General features: G+C 56.7%; 1 protein-coding gene across 6 annotated transcripts in view; it reads left to right on the plus strand.

Moving 5' to 3' along the window:
• Nucleotides 1-549: 549 nt before the first annotated feature.
• Nucleotides 550-19,225, plus strand: part of HSPG2 (heparan sulfate proteoglycan 2) — a 108,246-nt gene continuing 89,570 nt past the window's right edge. For all 6 annotated transcript variants that reach the window (XM_044938139.2, XM_044938140.2, XM_044938141.2 and 3 more), the window contains exon 1: nt 550-700. In XM_044938139.2, the coding sequence (XP_044794074.2) occupies nt 647-700 (54 nt within the window). In that variant the 5' untranslated portion in view covers nt 550-646. The remainder of the gene's footprint in view (nt 701-19,225) is intronic.

The raw sequence follows: 19,225 nt of genomic DNA on the forward strand, positions 1-19,225 counted from the left end.
GTGTGACCCGTGTAGGAAGGGCGCTGGGGTGAGCGCGTGCCGTTCTGGAAGGTCCTGGAGAGCGGCCTGCGCGGAGTCACGTCTGCGGGGTGTGAAAGACGGCGAGAGCGGATGGATTTGGGGGTCCCAGGGTCGGTGGGGGCGTGGGAGAGAGGTGTGCATGTGGAGGGAGGGCGATCCCGCGCGCAGGGCGCCGGCCCTGGTCCGATCCCTGACTCCAGGCCGGGTTTGGCGGGGAGCCGCGCTGGGCTGCAGCCCGCGCGGAGTAGTGGGGGGGGGTCTGGGGGCCCAGACAAAGGCCGGGTTTGGCTGCGCGGCGGGCAGGGCAGAGAGGAGCCCTGAACCCGGGGGCGGTCCGGGGCGGGGCCTCGTCTAGGGGGTGGGGCCTCGTCCAGGGGCGGGGCCTCATCCCAGGGGCGGAGCCTCGTCCCGGGGCGCGGGCCCTTGTCCCGAGGGCGGAGCCTCGTCCCGGGGGCGTGGCCTTGTCCCGGGGGCGGGGCGGGGCGGCCGCAGGGGCGGGGCTGTAGCGGGAGGGGTCGGGGAGGCTAGAGCCGGCCGCGCCGTCCGGAGGTCTCGGCAGGCTGGCCAGCGGGCGGCTGCGGGCGGGCGCCGAGCGAGCGATTGAGCGAGCGGAGCGGGCCGGGCCATGGGGCGGCGGGCGGCGGGCGCGCTGCTGCTGCTGCACGGACTGCTGCTCGCGGTGAGTGTGCGGGGCGGAGAGGCGGGAGGTGCCCCGGGCCCGGCTCGCCGCGCCCGCCAACTTGGCGGGGGCGCCGAGGCTGCGCGGCTGGGGACTCTGGCCCAGGACGGCGGCGCCCGCCAGGGACCCCGGGCTGGCACAGGCCACCGCCACCCTCCTCCATGGCGTTCTCCCGAAGGGCCACCCAGGGCACCCCGCGAGGGTCTGGGGGCTGGACCGGCCCTTGTGGGAGTCTAGTGGGTCTCCCGGCCACGTTGCCGAGTCTCGGAGTCGCGCTAGGCATGGCCCGGCCTTGCCATTCCTGGAGGGGGGGGCGGGGAGGTGGGCAGGCTGAGGAACTTGGAGCAGGGTGGGAACTTGGCTGGGCAAGGACACACCTTTCTGTGCCAACTTGGAACAGGGGCACTCAATGGTGATGGGGACTCTATCCATCCTCAGGGGAACTTTTTTTTTCTTACCACGACATCTGTCCTCTTGGGGAGCTGGTCACCAGGCAAGCGCAAGTAAAGAACCAGTCTGGACAGAACTGAGTCTTCAGCGGAACACCCACAGGCCCTGGAGTCCCACAGCTCAGGGATTTGAATCAATCTCTGCTCTTCACTGAGCAACTGTGTTACCTCCCAGCAAGCTGTTAACCTCTCTGAGACCAGCCCACATGCCTAAGGGGAACTCAGAATACAGGGCCTCAGAGTGCAGGACTGGGTGGAGTAGGTGCAGAAATGTTTGTTGCTGGGCCAGTTTGTGGTGGACAGTCAGTGGATCTGTCTCCCCAGCTTTCTTCCCTTCAAGGTGCGGGGGAGGCCTGCTCCTACAGCCCCTTCCCCAGTTCTGAGCTTGGATGGGCCCAAGCCGAGGGAGAGAGGACATTTGTCCCAGAGCAGCTCTCAGGATCCAGTGAACCTGACAAGGGCAGGGCGGGGTCATTGGACAGGGAGCTGGTGGCAGAGGTGGTTGAGGACACATCTGGGGAGCTGGGCCTGAGTGGTGAACCCACAGAGCCAACCCAGCCTCTTTCAGGTGGTCCCTGAGCCAGCCCTGTCCCCTGTTCTCAGAGCTAAGAGAGGGACTTTTCTAAGCTGGCCTGTGTTTATCAAGCGACTGACTCCCTGTCCCCACCTTGCTGGCTTCCTCTCACCTCTGCCCTCCTGAGTCACTCGTTAACCCCTACCCCAAACCTGACCCCTCACCTCTCTTGCCCCACTCCACCCCCAGCACCTCTCCTCCCCAGTCCCCATCTGGGCATCTTCCTTAATTTTCTGTCTCAGCCTCTCACCCCCAAACATGCATCAGGGCCCATCCAGTGGCTCCCCAGTCCTGACCTGAGGTTACACGTCCCAACACTGACCTTTACTTTTCCAAAAAAGTAGGCACCAGCCTAGCACAAGGAATGTTCCTTTTCTGACCCTTGCCCAACTCTGCCCCCTGATCAGCGATTCTATTGTGACAGGAGTGGGGATGGCGGGGGGGAGGGGGGGTGGGGGGGATGGTGGGGGGTGGGGGGTGGGGGGGTGTGGGGCGGGGAGGAGCTGTTTGCTGTGAGGGGGAAGAATTTACACAGAAATTCATGGATTGCAGTCACTTGTTCATTCACCACGTCTTCTTTAAGCATTTAAACATTGAAGCGTCTTCTTTAAACATTCCATTACAGAGAGCGGGAGTTCAGGGTTCATTCATTCTGTAGATTCTCGCTGAGCACCTCCTGTGCACCAGCGCACCATAAACTGGGAGTTTATGGGTGAGCAGAACCAGGCGCTCTCTGCACTTCCCCAGAACCAAGATGGGTGCACAGGCAGCTCCCTGATCCTGTGAGATTACAGTCTCCTCGGCAGCCACATGGAAATCTTCACGGTCCCACCCAAGGCTGGGGGTCGAAGGACTTCAAAGAGTTTGGTCTCTGGAGTCTTATGATGGACTCAAGTTTGAATCTCACCTCTGCCACTTCCTAGCTGTGTGATCTGGGACAAGTTCTTCTCTCTGAGCCTCAGTGTCCACATCTGTTAAATGGGGGCAAGAAGTCTGTTGTAAGTGTAAAGCAAAGGCACGCTCCTAGCCCTGTGCTCTAGGCAGCCTTGGGCTTCTCCTTGTCTCCTGCCCTTTATCTCTCCCGGCGCCTTTCAGCTCTTGTCTGCACGCCTATAGTGAGTGGGTGAGGGTAGGACAGGGGGAGGTGGTCCTTAAGGAGCTCAGGACCTCACTGGGGGCAGGAGACAGAGGAAGCAGTGGTCTGTGATTAAGCGTGGGAGTAATTTCAGTTCAGAGCAGTGGGGGAGGCTTGCTGGGGAGGGGGCCAGGCCCCGGTGACTCAGGGCCTGCCTTGGCCTGCTGACCCCCTTCCTTCCTCCTGGGGCCTTAGCCTTTCCTTTTGTGGGGCCAGCCCTGCCAAGAGACAGGATTCTTGAGGGTGATTGTGGTGTTTTCCAGCGCTCAGGAGGGAAGTCTCTGAGATACCTGTTTCCTGCCTCCGCTGGGTTGGAGGAGCCTCCCCCGCCCTCAGGGCCTGAGTTACCTCAACCCTCCCCTTGACAAAACCGGCTGCCCTGTCCTCCCCCACTTGCTCCAGGTCTGCCACCAGGAGGGGCTTGTGAGTGTGCCCTGGAGATTTCCAGAGCACGTCTGTCCGCAGAGGGAGGTGGAGGCTGGTGTGGCAGAGATGGACGCCCTCCCTACCCCACCTCACACGTCCCAGGCCGAGCTCCTGGTGTCTGGGGCGTCCTGGCCCCCAGCTGGCTCAGCCTGGGCCTGTTTGCAGGCTGAGCGCAGGCAAGTTGGGATCTGCGGGCCTGAGGCTGGCCCGGGAGATGGATGGAAGGAAGGTGGCAGGAGGTAACTGGGTTTAGGGTTTGCAGCAGTGGGGAGGGTGGTCTGGGGGTTATTACCAGGCCAGACGAAATCATGCAGATATTGTTCGCATTTGTCCATGCCCTCTGTCATCCGCCAGGCATGAAGTTTCTCAACAGATCATCGCATGTTGTCCCCTCAGTCAGGACCTCCCTGCACTCCCCACATTGCTCACGTCAGAACACAGCCCCTGACTTAATCTGGCCCCCACAGCCCTACAGATCTAGCCTCCACCCGCACCCCTCACCACTGCCTCTCGACTCTCTCCTTCTGCCCGCTTCGCCCTTGCTCGCTCCCTCCAACCGCACAGTCTCTGTTTCTGGACCGTTCCAGACACACTCCCACCTTAGGGCGTTTGCATCTGCCGTTCCTTCTGCCTAGAATGCTTGTCCTGCGGATGTCTGTGTGACCCTGTGCCTCGCGTCTCTCCAGTCCCTGACTACCCTGCCGTCTCCCTCAGCTCTGTTTCTCCTTGTAGCTATCCGATATGTATTTGTTTACCCGTTTACCTTCCCCGCTCCCCCTGGGTTAATCTTCAAAGGAGCAGAGCCTTCTGTGCTTGTGTTCACTGCTGCTGTATCCTTAAGGCCGGGCCGGAGGTAAATACGCAGTAAACACATCTGTTGAATGAGTTAAGCTGGAGCTACTAGTACAGCCCCCAATTTCCAAGCAGAGAAGATTGAGGCAGAGAGAGAGATTGTGTAACTTGCTCCGCCACGGACACACACTCTGCTCGGTGGCCCCCCGAGCCAGGCTTTGAAACCACATGCGCTGCCTGTGTCCTTGCTCGCTTGGAGCAGGCAGGCAGGCAGTAGGTATTAATAAAACTGCCATCACTGAGGTTGATAAAAGGACTCAGGTCCTGGGTGGTGCGGGGGCTTCCTCGGGCAAGGAAGAACGGGGTCTGGCTTGCGGATAGAGGCACTCAGGATGGATGTGCCGGAGTGTCCCCGGGGCCTCCTGGGGACACCTGTCCTGGCGGGAGCGAGAAAGAGTTCACTCTAGGACCGTCATTTGTGGGCTTACCTGTGTGTTCGTAGGTTTGTTAATTAATTTCCCCACCAGTAGTCCCTGAGACCCTATAGTTGAATTAAGCCCGAGGCCTTAAGGCCTCGAGTGGGCCAGGCTGGGCCCTTCCCTGTGTGGAAAGTGAGGGGAGAATGGCTCAGCGCCCTGCGTGGAGCCCTCACTGGGTTACGCTGGGTGTTCCCTGGGGGGCTGAAGGTGTTGGGTGAGCCTGCAGAGGCCTCAAGGCTGCCTGGCCTTGGGGGGGGAGGGAGGGTGAGGGGCTGCCCAAGATGTGGAAAGATCTGGAGCGATGATTCAGAAGCCACTTGGAGGCCAGGCATGTGGGTTCTGGACCCTCAGACCACTGGGGGCATGTGGGAAGAACTGACTCCCAGCACTGGCCGGTTGCCTCCCACCCCAGCCCACTCGCAGCCGTGAGGGCTCAAGCTGGAGGCGGAGGGGCGAATGTGTCCCCGTCCCCTAGCAGCCTCCAGGCATTTGCGAAGCCCACCGCCCTTGCTTGCGGAACCCACCACTTTTGCTCCCGGGGCCTGCCCTGGCCTTCCCCTCATCTCCCTCCTGCCAGGAAGCAGGAGGTTGGGCTGAGGGTCCCGGCCCTGCTGGAATGTTGCCCTAAGCCCGGTCGTGGCCCCTGCGGCCCCCTCCTGCTCCTAGGGCCTGGCTGGGGCTTGCTGGCCGCCCCAGCGCCCAGAGCTGGCTGACTGAAACCCAGAAGAATGTGTGGAACTCACTTCGCGGGCAGCCGCCAGCTTTGCTGCCCAGCCTGGTGGCGTCAGGTCCATGTCAATAGTGGCCTTGAGCAGGGAGTGGCTCGTGGCTGCTAGGGGTGGCTGGGCCAGGGGCACTGTCATGAAAGTCCTGGGAACAAGGCAGCTCTTTGAGGCCAGGCCATGTGGGGCCTTCGAGTCGCAGCCGCCCCTAGGGCCCACCCTCCCCTCCTTTCCCTGATGCCCACCTGTGCCAGAGCTGCAGGGATCCCCAGGTCACCCCGGGTTGGGGGACCTGTGGCATCATGAGAGGTCTTGAGGACCAGCTCCTGGCCATCTGCTGGAGCCCTGTCCCTGAGCCACGGGGGAGGGTGCCCCGTTTCTCTGTTGCACTGGATTTTCGGGGGTATCCGGCACACAGAGTCTGGCAGTCTATGTTGATGAATGAATGGACACCGATGTATGCAATTCAGTATTCTGTAACCTGACATCCCTAAGTGTTAGACTCAAAATTCATCGCACAAATACCTATTGAGCATCTTCTAAGTACCTGACCCGGGTACCTGCCGAGGTTGCAGCAAAGAACAAGAGTCCGGTTCTCTCCCCTTGAGTAACTTGCATTGTAGCGAATGCAAGGAGACAGACAATAACTATATATGGCAGGTGGAGATGTGTTTGGAACAGAGAATACAGTAGGGAAGAGGACAGAGAGTGATCTGCAGATGAGGCGGTGATTCCGAAGGGATCTAGAGGAAGGTGGGGGAGTGGTGATACAGAGGCCCGGAGGTGTGCTGGATGTATCTGCACAAAACGCTGAGGAACTTCCCAGGTGGCGCCTGCCAGCTCAGGAGATACAAGAAACACAGGTTCAATCCCTGGGTCAGGAAGAGTCCCTGGAGGCAGGCATGGCAACCCACTCCAGTATTCTTGCCTGGAGAATGCTGTGGACAGAGGAGCCTGGAGGGCTACAGTCCATAGGGTTGCAAAGAGTCGGCCACGACTGCAGCGACTTTGCACGCTCGCACGTGGCGGGAGCGGCATGAGTGAGGGTTGGTAGGCAGGTCAGCTACCAGAAGGGCTCCGGGTTTGCTTCTGGGTGAGATGAGGCATCCCTCTGGTTGCTATGTGAAGCCAGCGTGGGGCATCAAGGTCAAAAGCAGGGAGGCCCAGCCCTTCAGTGATGCCTTTTGGCGATGGGAGCTTGTACCAGGGAGGTGGGAAGAAGGGGTTGAATCCTGAGTGTATTTTGAAAATAGAATTGACAGGATTTGCTGATGGACTGGGCTTGGTGGGGGAGAGGGGACAGAAAGAGAGGCCTTGGATGTCTCCGTAAGTTTTGGCTTGAGCATCGGAAAGATGGAGCTGCCACTAACCGAGGTGGGAGGACTCCCTCAGGAGCAGGCTTGGGAGGAGGATGGAGACCGGCAGGAGATGGAGGGGACCATGGGGGTGGGGACAGTGTTGGACTCGCAGCTAGGGCATCTCCCTGCCCCCGCTCCCAGTTGGAAACTATGCATTGGCCTGTAGGGGCAGGGGTGGGGTTCTTGCTGAACAAAGCTACAGACACTGATCCTTGGGAACCCCCCAGCCTAAGTTCAGAGCTCGTATATTTATGTGTTTAGTTAGAATTCACAGTCTTCCCCGCCTGGAATGGAAGCACCATGAGGGCGGGCACTCAGTTTTGCTCACTGCAGTTTGCCTGGTGTTAGGCTGCTGGACGACAGTAGGTGAATACTTATCAAGTGAATGAATGAATGGCCTTGAAGAAGCCAGCAGGCCAAGAAGACTCAAGCTCCTTGCTAGGCTTGGGAAGGGGCTGCTCCTGGTCCCTGGACGCAGGAAGACTCTTCTTCCTAGCTGCCTCTCTCAGCTGACTTGAAACGTGTAGACAAGCCAGAGTGCCCACCCGGCCATCCTCCCTTGTCTGTGCCCTTGCTGGACTCAGAGTCCCTTTCTCTGGGCGACGTGGTCAAGGGAAATGTGTGGGCTCAGGGCGTCCTGCCTTTGAGTCTTGGCTCACCCCTACCTGGCTGTGTGACCTTGGGCAGGTTCCTTCATCTCTCTGAGCCTCAGGTCAGAAATAGGGATCATGATGTCTGTTTCCCAGGTGCTTATAAGACCAAGCAGATGCCTACCTGGAACGTGCGAGTGTTTGACAGTTGGTGGCTGTTTTATTAGCCCAGTTCCTGCTGAGGGCACAGCCGGAGTGCTATTTGACTCGAGGATCCCAGTGCCAAGCCTGACACACCTCCTCCTGATCACAGCTACTGCCATGTCCTGACCCAGGGCCTGCTCTGGGCTTCTTGAATGAATGACCAGGCTAAGGGATTATCCCTGCTCCCTCTGCCTGTCCTGCTCAGTCCCTGAGCCCCGGATGTAGCTGCATCTGATCTGTCACCGCCCCCCCCCCCTTCCCCCACTGAGGCTGCAGCTGCAGGACAGAGTTCACCCTGATTGCTCCTTCCTGGAGGGGAGAAGGAGCGGGGCACGCCCCAGGGTGTGGCCTGGGAAAGGCTGGAGCCTGTGGACGCCTTGTCCCCTTCACAGATGTGTGCAGTTGGTGGGCTCTGAGCGTCAGGAGGTGTGGTCAAGTGGCTCCCATGGGTGCAGAAAGGATGTTCCTGCATCTTAATGGGAATGGTGGAGGGGTGTCTCCCTGGGACTCCATCTCCCACCCCCCACCCCACCCTTGCCCAGACCCACTGGAGGGGGCAGGACCTTGTCCAGGGAGCCCTGGGGAATCCCGTAGCAGGTCTGTTGCCAGGGTGGTTGGGGTTGCACAACTTTAAATCTGGCTCCCCTGGCCTCTCAGAAACAGTAGGACTAAAGGGAAGCTCTCCCCACCTCCCTGAGCCTTTAGCCTCGGGCTACTGGGTAGAGACCTGCCCCTTCTACACTGGAGGGGGTTGGGGGGGGCACATCCAGGTGTTTCATTTTTTACCATTGGCATCTTTTCCCCATTCCAGGCTGTGGGGGTGGGGAGACAGGCTGGGGCTGAGCAGGGGGCGGGGGGACTTGAGAGGCGGCCTAAGATGACCCCACAGATGCTCTCCTGGGGTGGGGCTGGGAATTCCCAGCTGCCTCTGGCCCCTTCCCAGCCCACCTCCGAGTGCCTGCCCCCACTTCTCTGTCCCCCCGCCTCCCCAAACTCACCCCAAAGAGCCAGCCTTGCCTCCCCGCCCCCGCTCCACCACCCCAGGTCTTGGCTTCCCCTCCTCACCCCAGCTGACTCATCCATCTCCTTGTTTGGCATTTCCAGTTTTCAAATAGTTGGGAACTGGGATCATATCTCTTCTTGGATCCCTCGCTGGGCTAGATGCTCTGAAATTCTGGCCCCATAAATTGCAGCCCCGGTGGCCTCTGTCACTTAACAGCTCTTCTTCCCCTGCTGCCGTTTGCCATGCTGTGACCCTTCGGCTAGAGGAACAGAGACTGATGGTTTCCTGAGGACAGACCAGTCTCTGTGCCCTGGGACTTCCAGGGTGCCCTCCCCAGGGACCTCAGTCACCCAGGTCATCAGCCAGCGCACCTTCTAATTAAAGTCGCCACCCTCTCTTAGCCAAGCCGGGCTGTCTCCGACATTATCCTATATAATCCAATCCTCACAGCAGTTTTTAATCTTTTTCTAAAGTTTATTTGGCTGTGCTGTGTCTCAGTTACCGCGTGCAGGATCTAGTTCCCCAACCAGGGATCAAACCCCAGCCCCCTGCACTGGGAGTGTGGAGTCTTACCCGCTGGACTGCCAGGGTAGTCCCCTCGCAGCCGTCTTTTTGATGTTACCATTATTATCTCCATTTTGCAGAAGGGAAAGTTGAGGCACCAAGAGGGGGCATGGCTGGCCCAAGTCATTCATTCAGTACATGGCCCAGCTGGGAACAGAGCCCATGTTGTGTGACTCCAGACTTGTTACCCCTTCCAGAGTGGGTCTGGCCTGTTCTGGGGAGAGAGAGGACAATCTGGGAGGGCTGGCATAGTCACAGCAGGCTGCCTGGAGGAGGTAGACCAGACCGGCCTTGGCAGAGGGTACAGCAAGCAGCGTATCTACCATGTGGGCTTATCCAGCTCCTTCCCATTCTCAGACTTCGGTGCCTTTTGCCCCTGGGCCTCCAGCTCAGTTTAGTGACAACATTCCCCAAGGAGGTGGGTTTGACTTTCCTGGGGACTAAGACCCTTTGGAACCTAGATCCTTCTCGATTGGGTCTCAAGCTCCTTTTGAGGTCTATAGGTTTCCCTGCGTTTGGAGTTCAGTGGATTTTTGCTGAGTGGGGCCTGCTCTGAGCCAACCCTGTGTCCACGTCTCTAGGGACGCAGCTGGGAGCAGAATCTATAGACAAGTCCCAAACTCTGTCGTCTGACCATCTTTGCGCAGCAGAGGAATCAAGAATTCATCCATGCATTCACTGATTCACCCATTCAAGACCGACCATGCGCCAGACATTGTGCTATGTCCTGTCTGCAGTATCAGCTTTCCTGCGTAGCTGGGATTATGCCTCCATTTCCCAGATGAGAAAAAGCTCAGAGGAGAGCAGTGACTTGCCCAAGATCACACAGCCAGGCGCAGAGGAAGGTGGGCATTGAAGCCAGCTCTGTCGGTCCTCCTGGAAGAGCTTAGCATCATGGTCCCTACTCTCCAGCAGCTCCGGGTCCTGTTGGAGAGGTAGAGCTCACGAGTCATAATTACCCAGCACAACTCCAGTCTAGACAATAGCGGATTGTCAGGGAAGAAATCAATTTGGCATGAGTTCTCTGGAAAGACTTTCTGGAGGAAGTGGGGCTTTAAGAGCAAGGAGGATTTGGCCAGTGGAGGAGGAAAGCATTCGGGGCAGGGGGCCAGAAGTTGTCCCCATCGTCCCTGGGTTCGCATTGTTGTCCAACGTGTGAGCAGGAAGGCCCCGGCCTGCTGTTGGACTCATTAACGCTGGGAAAGAATGCGAGGAAGTCACCAACATAGCTGAGGTGACATGCCTTCCAGTCCACTGCCTGTGACTGGTCAGATCAGGAGGCAAGAGGCCAAGGCCTGGTCTTCAGCTTGGTTGCCAGCCAACTACTGACCCTCTTCCCTGGATCTCACTCTTCCTACCAATGAAATGGGCTCTTTTCTTGCTTTTGGGCCACTTGCCAACTCAGAGGAAGCGGAAGTTGAGTTCTTGGAGAAAACGGTTAGCTTGTCCTGAAGCCTTGGTGGTAAAGCCTGGCATCTTACCAATCTCGTGTCACCCTTCACTGACTCCCTGCCCACACGTGCCGGGCCCTGGGCTAGGAGATGGAGAAGGCTCCCTGCTCCCTTAGACTATTCCTGATGCCTCTCCTGTCCTCCCTTGTGGATCTGGGGTCCCTCCTGCAGTGCTCAGCCCACATCAATTCAGCTGCAGCTGAGCTAAGATCTAGGTCAATGTCTGTTTAGGAGTCATAGGATTCCTATACTCCTGGCCCTGTCGGTGTGATCCAGGGTGAGTCGTGTAACTTCTCTGAGCCTGATTTCCCCAGATGCAAGCTGGGACTTTTCATTCATTCATTCATTCAGTAAACATTTATGGAGTGCTAGCTGTATGCCCAGCCTCGTGTTAGGTATGAACAGCAAGCGTGGTTGGAAGGAGCTTCTAGTTTGATCAGGGAGATTAGTCAATAAAGGGAGGGTCAGCCAATAAAGAGGGCTGCTTTTCAAGGCAGAGTCTTCTACGAGCTCAGGAGCAGCTGTTTAGGGCCACACGACCTCTAGGAGATGTCGGGGGTCTTTGTGACTTTGTCTCTGCCCCCATTTGTTATTCTAGTTATTGTCTGTTTCCCTCCAGGTAGCTTGTGGGAAGAGGGGTCTTGGGGAGACAGCCCCACCCCCCACCCCCCACCTCCAGGCTAGGGAAGGGGAGAAGATGCAGAGAGGAGAGCAGGCTCCTTTTGCCGTGAGTCTCAGCTGAGCTCATGGATGTGGGGAACAGCCAGGCTTATTTATACTGAGCCTGGTTATATTGTTTCATTTATTTTTGTCTATTTGTCTGGCTCTGCCAGGTCTTGGTTGGGGCACGCAGGATCTTTTAGTTGCAGTGTTCGAACTCTTACTTGCAGCATGTGGGCTCTAGTTTCCTGACCAGGGATCAAACCCAGACCCCCTGCACCAGCAGCATGGTGTCTTAGCCACTGGACCACTGGGGAAGTGCCTGGTTATTTTGCTTCCGGAGAGACGGAAGCTGCCACTAGGGTTCAGCTTTGCGGTCCTGCCGGGCTGCGTGAGTGGAGTAGGGCTGACCCTCCTGTTTCCGCTTTCCGTCCTCTTTTCTCCCTCCCCAACTCTTCTGGGGAACCCGAAGGAGGCAGAGATCAGCTCAGGCCTGGATTTGATTTGAAGCAGTGGGAGGAAAAGGGCTTCCCTGGTGGCTCAGATGGTAAAGAATCCGCCTGCAATGCAGGAGGCCTGGGTTCGATCCCTGGGTCGGGAAGATCCCCTGGAGGAGGGCATGGCAACCCACTCCAGTATTCTTGCCTGGAGAATCCCATGCACAGAGGAGCCTGGCGGGCTACACAGTCCATGGGGTCGCAAGAGTCGGACACGACTGAGCGACTAAGCACCAGCACACAGTGGGAGGAAAGGGTTAAGTCGGCCTGGTTTCTCACCTCCTGGGTGGGAGGAGGTGGAGAGGGGACAAGGACTGGGATGGCTGGGGCAGGAATGTGTGATAAGATCAAAGCTTCCAGCCTGCCGGGGCCTCACCTAGGGGCCTCACCTAGGTTTCACCTGAGTAGTCGAAGGGAATTCTCTGAGTGACCTCTTGGGGGAGGGGGAGTGCAGGTCGCACCCCCCAACCCTGCAATACTGCAGGAGCCACCCCCCCCCCCAACAGGCCTCGGGTGCTGGAAGCCCCAGGGGCCACCTTTACTTGGCACCTCCAGATATGGGGAACACCCTGCCTACCTTCCCCACCTGCTCTCTCACTCCTGGGGTTTCTGAACAGGACTGAGTCTCCTTTACGTGGCCTGCTGTGCTATGTGCTTAGTCGCTCTGTTGTGTCCGACTCTTTGCAACCCTGTGGACTGTAGCCCGCCAGGCTCCTCTGTCCATGGGGATTCTCCAGTCAAGAATACTACGGTGGGTTGCCATATCCTCCTCCAGGGGAATCTTCCCAACCCAGGGATCGAACCCAGGTCTCCTGCATTGCAGGCGGATTCTTTACCATCTGAGCCACCAAGGAAGCCCATGAATACTGCAGCAGGTAGCCTATCCCTTCTCCAAGGGATCTTCCCAACCCAGGAATAGAACTGGGAAGCCCTGTGTGCACCCCGTCAGTGAATTCTGCAGGTGAGGAACTTCCCTGGTGGTCCAGTGGTTAAGACTCCTAGCTTCCACTGCAGGGGCATGAGTTTGGTCTGGGAACTAAGATCCCACATGCCGAGCTAAGAGCACCCACCCCTGCCCCCCACCAAAAAAAATTCTGCAGGTTATGCTTTGAGACACTGTCGTGAGCAGGAGGCACAGCCCTGAGTCCTGTCCTGGTTCCTTACTTGTTGCTCTGTGACCCTGGGCTGGTGACTTAACCTCTCTAGCCTTCAGCTATCAGCTGGGAATGGTAATAACCATCTTTGCCGGGTTTTAGTGAAGATTAGACTTCGTGTAAATCATCTCCAGCCAGAACAGGCAGTTGGGGTATAACAGGAACTATTATTTTGTGAATTTTCTTTTTCTGCCTTCATGACTGCCCCTGGTACTTCATCCTGGGTAAACCTTGGAGCTTGGTTTTGTTCAGCTTCTCCCTGTCCTTTGAGGGGGCTCCCAGCCCCAGGTCCATCGTCTTGCCCAATGCTTTCCACTGATGGATCTTTGTGATTTGGGGTGAGGAGCAGGACAAGAGGGGCTCGGAGTGAAGAGGCCCCAGATGCTCCTAAGTGCCCCTCAGGCACCTGCTGGGCCCCCTGCCCTTGTGCCATCAGATTAGGTCTTTCTTATCCCAGTCACCCCTGCCCTATACCAGGAGCCTCAGTACCCCGGTACTGTGGCTGGGAAAGTGGCCCCAGAATTCCTCAGGTGGGAAGGGGCCTGGAGCTTCTGGCCATGGCGGGGTGCGATGCTCTGCCCTGGTTAATGATTACTCTGTGTGTTAAGAGCATGGGGGAGTGGGGGGAGTCCGGGGAGGCCCGCCCTCCCAGCTCCTTAACCGCTGGTTGCACCTGAGGTATGTCAGCCCTTGGGAGTCCCCTGCATGAAGGTGGCAGCCTTGCTCTGAGGCATGTGGGGTGAAGGGAGCAGGCAGTAGGGACTCGGAATCCCAGCTTGACAGGCAGCCTCTGCCCCTGGAGTTCTAGGGACAGACTTAGGGCTCACACAGGCTGGGTTGAACGTGAGCCAACATATAACCAGCCCCTGGGGTTTGGCATCAGCCGTGTGAGCAGGCCCCGTCCAACACCAAAAACTCCCTCCGCTCTTCTCCTGGGCACTGACCCTGCAGAGGTGTCCCAGCTAGAAGGAGGCAGATGGTTAGGGCTCTGGGGCCGCTGGGCCTGGGTTCCAGCCCCTCCTCTGCCACCTCTGGGCTCTGTGGCCGGGGGCTCGTCTCTGCACCTTTCTGAGCACCCATTTCCTCATCTGAAACGAGAGAAGACGGAATCCCTACTTTGCAGGTGTCAGTGGGCCAAGGTGTGGCAAGTATTGAGCTCGTAATGAATACCTGGGGAAGAATGATCGCAATCCTTCCAACTATAGTTTTTATTATTAGGAAAAAGTGAAAGTTGAATCCCAGTCTTGGGTAACCAGGGCAACATTTGGCGGCTTTGGGCCAGGGAAAGGAATGGGGAGCTCCCGGGAACACACATGAGAGAGCCCCCAAGAACACGTACGAGAGTGTCCAAGGAACATCTGTGAGCGGGCTGGAAGGTTGTGGAGAAGGGGGCGTCCGTCTACCCCAGGCCCACCTCGGTCCTCCCAGCCCTCCCTCTTCCCTGGGCTGGGTCCTGAGGCTGGCGCCGGCCCAGAGTGGGGGAAGAGGGAGAACTGTTTATTTTGATAACATTAGGGCATTTTCCCCCACTGGCAGCTGCTATTTTGAGCAGTCGAGAGCAGGGACTATGGTTAAATTAGGTAATGTTGCTCCAGAAGGAATGTGTGAAGCAGTCAGGCCGCGGCTGCAGGGAGAACACAGTTGGTTCACTCCATATAAAATGAAACTGCAGCTTGGAAAAGAGCAGCGCGGGGCCGCTTTATAAGGCGGTGGAGGGGGAGGCTGCTGGACTGCCGCCGGGGCAGTAGAGGCGATGGCCCAAGGCCTCTCTGGGGGGAGCCTGGGCTTATGTCCAGAGGCCTGGCTGGCCCAGCAGGGGCCGGCCACGGGCCGGAGGGGCAGGGCTGATGTGTCCTTACCCTAGGTCTCTCTCTCACTGCCCCCGAGGTGGGGGTAGGGGGGGCTTGGGGTGGTGTGATGCATGGGAAGGATGGATCTGGAGCCCAGGTCTTCTGTGCTTGGCCAAGTCTCTCAACCTCACTGGACCTCAGTGTCCCCGGGGTGAAATAACGGCCCTGATCCCCTAGGGAATACGTCTTTAAAAGAAAAAGTACAGCTAGCTTTCATTGAGGACTGCTGTGTACGAAGTGCTGTTCTAGTCCCTTTGTGGTCCACGTAACCCAGAGGGTGGTCCACGTGCCAGCGGCTTGGGCCTCACCTGGGAGCTTGTTGGGAATGCAGAGTCTCGGGCCCCACCCAAGCCTCCTGAACCTGAGCTAGGACGAGATCGGGTGTGCTCAGGGTGGTATGGCCGTAGACTAACTACTGAACCCGAATCTGTACACTAACAAGATCCCCCAGTGAGTCCCCTATGTGTTAAAGATGGAAAAAGTTCCACTTGACATGCATTGTCTCATTTTATCTTGAAAACCACCCCCATGATGTAGGAGTTCTCATTTGAAAGTTGTGGAAACTGGGAGAGATGGCCAACATAGAAACTCTATCATTGTGGACTCTCTTTCTATTCTCCCCCTTCCCCTCTGTTGGTCTGGACTGGGCCTGGGGAGAGGAATGGGGTGTCCACGCTCTTAGAAGGACTGGAGAATGCCAGGAGCATCCCTCGCCTTTGAGACTCAATCCATTCACCCCTGCGGTCAGCTCTGCTGGCCCTGAGCCATCTCCCCAGACTCACTCCACACTTCCCGTCCGTGGAGGAAGGTGAGAGCAGGAAAGCGTTCTCTGCTGTGTCTGTGGCCACCGCCTGGCAGACTGGGGAGCAGGGGGTTAGAATAGGAGCTTCCCTGGCCTCGGTTAGGGTCACCCTTTCTATCACTGGTACTTTTGGGACTGAGTCAGTCTAGCAGCAAATATTTGGAGGAACATCTATGCACCCAGTTCACTTCAGTTCAGTTGCTCAGTCATGCCCGACTCTTTGCAACCCCATGGACTGCAGCATGCCAGGCCTCCCTGTCCGTCACCAACTTCCCAGTCCTAGGAAAATATCTTAAATTTCTCCCTATTCTTTAGAGTCTTCATTATACAGGGGGAAAGAAGCATTGTTACAGCTTCCTTTTTTTTTTTTTAATTAATTAACTTGTCATTGGCTATGCTGGGTCTTCACTGCTGTGCAGTTGTTCTCTGGTTGCGGCAAGTGCGGGCTACTCTCTAGTTGTGTACACGGGCTTCTCATTGCAGGGGCTTCTCTTATTGTGGAGCACAAACTCTAGAGCATGGGCTCAGTAGTTGTGGCACATGGGTTTAGTTGCTTCACGCCATGTGGGATCTTCCCAGACCAGGGAGGGAACCCGTGGTTGGCAGGCAGATTCTTAACCACTGGACCACCAGGGAAGTACAGTTTAGCAGTTACCATGCGCCACAAGCTGCGCTTAGCACCTGACTTGCATCACTGTGTCATCTGTTTAATTGCGCTTTCAGTTTCCTCTATAAAATAGGGAGAGTGATATTGATAGTATTACCTATATCATGGGGTTGTTAAGAAGAAAATATTTGTCAAGTGTCTGGCGCATAGTATTTGTCAAATAAGTGTAAGACTGTCCCAAAGGTGAGCACTCTCGTTGCCCCCATTTTACAGTTGTACAGACTGAGATCCAGAGCAAGGAAGGGACTTGCCTGTCAGGATCACAGACTGGGGCAGAGCTGTAAGAAACTGAGCCCCCAGACTTCTAAACCACTGTGTCGTTGTTGCTGTTTAGTTGCTAAGTTGTGTCCAACTCTTTGCGGCCCCATGGACTGTAGCCCGCCAGGCTCCTCTGTCCATGGGACTTCCTAGGCAAGAATACTGGAGTGGGTAGTCATTTCCATCTCCAGGGACCTTCCTGACCCAGGGATTGAACCCGGGTCTTCTGCATTGGCAGGTAGATTCTTTACCATCTGAGCCACTAGGGAAGCCTAAGTAACTTATTCAATTCAATTTAGTAAATATTGTTTATTATCCTCTAGCCTCTGCTTGGTATTGGGAAGTGTCTAAGGGTTATATATATATATATACACATATATGGTTTATCATATATAAATATGGTGGAAAAAACTCAACCTGGTGTTTATCCCCAAAGAACTTTGGTTCTAACAAGAGAGTAGAACCATTTACTCAAGTGGCTATGCTGCTGCTGCTGCTGCTAAGTCGCTTCAGTCGTGTCCAATTCTGTGCGACCCCATGGACTGCAGCCCACCAGGGGTGGGCTCTCTGTCCATGGGATTCTCCAGGCAAGAACACTGGAGTGGGTTGCCATTTCCTCCTCCAATGCATGAAAGTGAAAAGTCAAAGTGAAGTTGCTCAGTCGTGTCGAACTCTTAGCGACCCCATGGACTGCAGCCTACCAGGCTCCTCCATCCATGGGATTTTCCAGGCAAGAGCACTGGAGTGGGGTGCCATTGCCTTCTCCAGTGTCCGACTCTGTGCGACCCCATAGATGGCAGCCCACCATAATTAAGACCAAATCTCTAGCCCTCTAAGAGGTAGAAATTAAGTCCTACAGATGGGTGGGGGAGAAAGATGTCTTTGTGGGAGGTCCAGGAAGACTTCAGAGTGGAGGTGGTAGTTAAGCCAGGCCTTGAAGGATGGATGAGCAGCTTAGATTGGGAGACAGAGGAACATTCTAAGAGGAGGGAATAGCATATGTAGAGGCTCAGAGGCAGGAAGATGTGCTGTGTGAGAGTGTCGTCCAGGTCTCAGGAGCCTTGGGGGGCTGCGTGGGGTCTGGGGTGATGAAGTGGGAAGGCCAAGCCCAGCTGTATGTCACTGAAGATTCCCAGCATTCTCAAAGACTTGGCTCCTCAACCACCGAGATTATTCCATCGTCATTCTGTCTTTTCTTTATGTCGAGAAATCAAAGACTTTTATAAATGGCCCGTCTGGTCAGCATGTGATAACCGGTGTAGCTGACAGAATTCGGGCCAAAAGCAAGAGATTGATGTCTTGATTAACTGGGCAGCCTTATCGCCCACGCACATATGATTTCCGTAAGTCTGTGCCAGAGTTGACAATGACCCTGGATGGGAGCACAATGGAGGGGCCAGACCTGGGTTCTGATTTCTTCTGGGCAGCTCACCCGCTGTGTGGTTTTAGGCAAACCTCAGTTTCCTCCTGTGTCAAATGAAAACCACCCTCCCTCCAGGCTTGGTTTAGGGATTGGTGATGTTGTAAATCTCTACTGCCCGATATGGTGATCACCAGTCACGTGTAACTGTTCAAGATTTTTTAAAATATAAGATATTTATTTGGCTGTGTTGACTCTTAGTTGCGACACACGAGATCTCCATTGTGTCACGCAGGATCTTCCGTTGCAGCACGTGGACTCTCTAGTTGTAGCACGTGGGCTTAGTTGCTCCGTGGCAGATGTGATCTTAGTTCCCTGACTAGGGATCGAACCTGCGTCCCCTGCATTGCAAGGCAGACTCTTAACCACTGGACCACCGGGAAAGTCCCTAAATTTCAGTTCAGTCGCTCAGCTGTGTCTGACACTTTGTGACCCCCAAGGACTGCAGCACACCAGGCTTCCCTGTCGATCACCCACTCCTGGAGCTTTCTCAAACTCATGTCAGTGATGCCATCCAACCATCTCATCCTCTGTCATCCCCTTCTCCTCCTGCCTTCAATCTTTCCCAGCATCAGGGTCTTTTCCAATGAGTCAGCTCTTCACATCAGGTGGCCAGATTTAGGTGGCCCTCCATTTAAGACTTAATTAAAGCAAATCAAAGTTTTTCAGTGACACCAGTCTCTCAGTGCACCAGTACATTCCAGGTACTCAGTAGCCACCAGGTGGCTCGTGGCAGGAAGGAATCACTGTTGCCCCTTTGGAAGCCCCAGACAGTGGAGGCTTGGGAGACCCCTGGGGCCCCTGATGGAGGCAGACAGGATTGCGCCTCTTGCCACGCTGCCATCTCCACCTTCTCCTTGGCACTGGGGAGGTCTCATTCTCCCTTGCCCGACTTCGCACGTCATGCTGGGAAGTTCGTGACTTGGCTCCATCCAGCCCACCCTTCCCCACTCAATTTCCCACCCACTCCCCTCTGCTTAGCTCCCTGTTGAGCTGCTGGCCTCTGGCCCCTCCATGTCCCGCCTCGGAGGTTCCCACTGCCCGTGGCCAGGGTGGGTGGGGGGAAGAGGCCTCCCCTGGCAGTCCCCAGCTCCCAGTGGAGGTGCCGGCTGCCTGGGCCCCTCGAGCAGGGCGGAGATGATAGTTTGTTGTGACGGGGGCAGTGGGCAGCCTGCCCGCTCTAACGCGCCTGTATCTGGGCGCCAAGCATGCTGTTTGCACTTGGCCGGGCCTCAGGGTCTGGCCTGGTGCCCGTGAGGGCTGGCCTGCTTTGGCACCCCTGGTTACCAAGGCCCATCCTGGGCCTCCGCCTGGTCCGGGACACCAGGAGCTCTTCATGGGCTGGGTCCTGGGGGCTGAGTGGGGACAAGGCCGGGCAGGCATAGGCAGGGGCACACTCTGGAGGAGGGGCTCTCTAGGTGGTCCAGGTCTGTACATAGCATTCACACCTGTGGGGAGGAGCTTTGGATC

This window comes from Bubalus bubalis, chromosome 2 (assembly GCF_019923935.1).
Source record: "Bubalus bubalis isolate 160015118507 breed Murrah chromosome 2, NDDB_SH_1, whole genome shotgun sequence".
Classification (NCBI taxonomy): domain Eukaryota; kingdom Metazoa; phylum Chordata; class Mammalia; order Artiodactyla; family Bovidae; genus Bubalus; species Bubalus bubalis.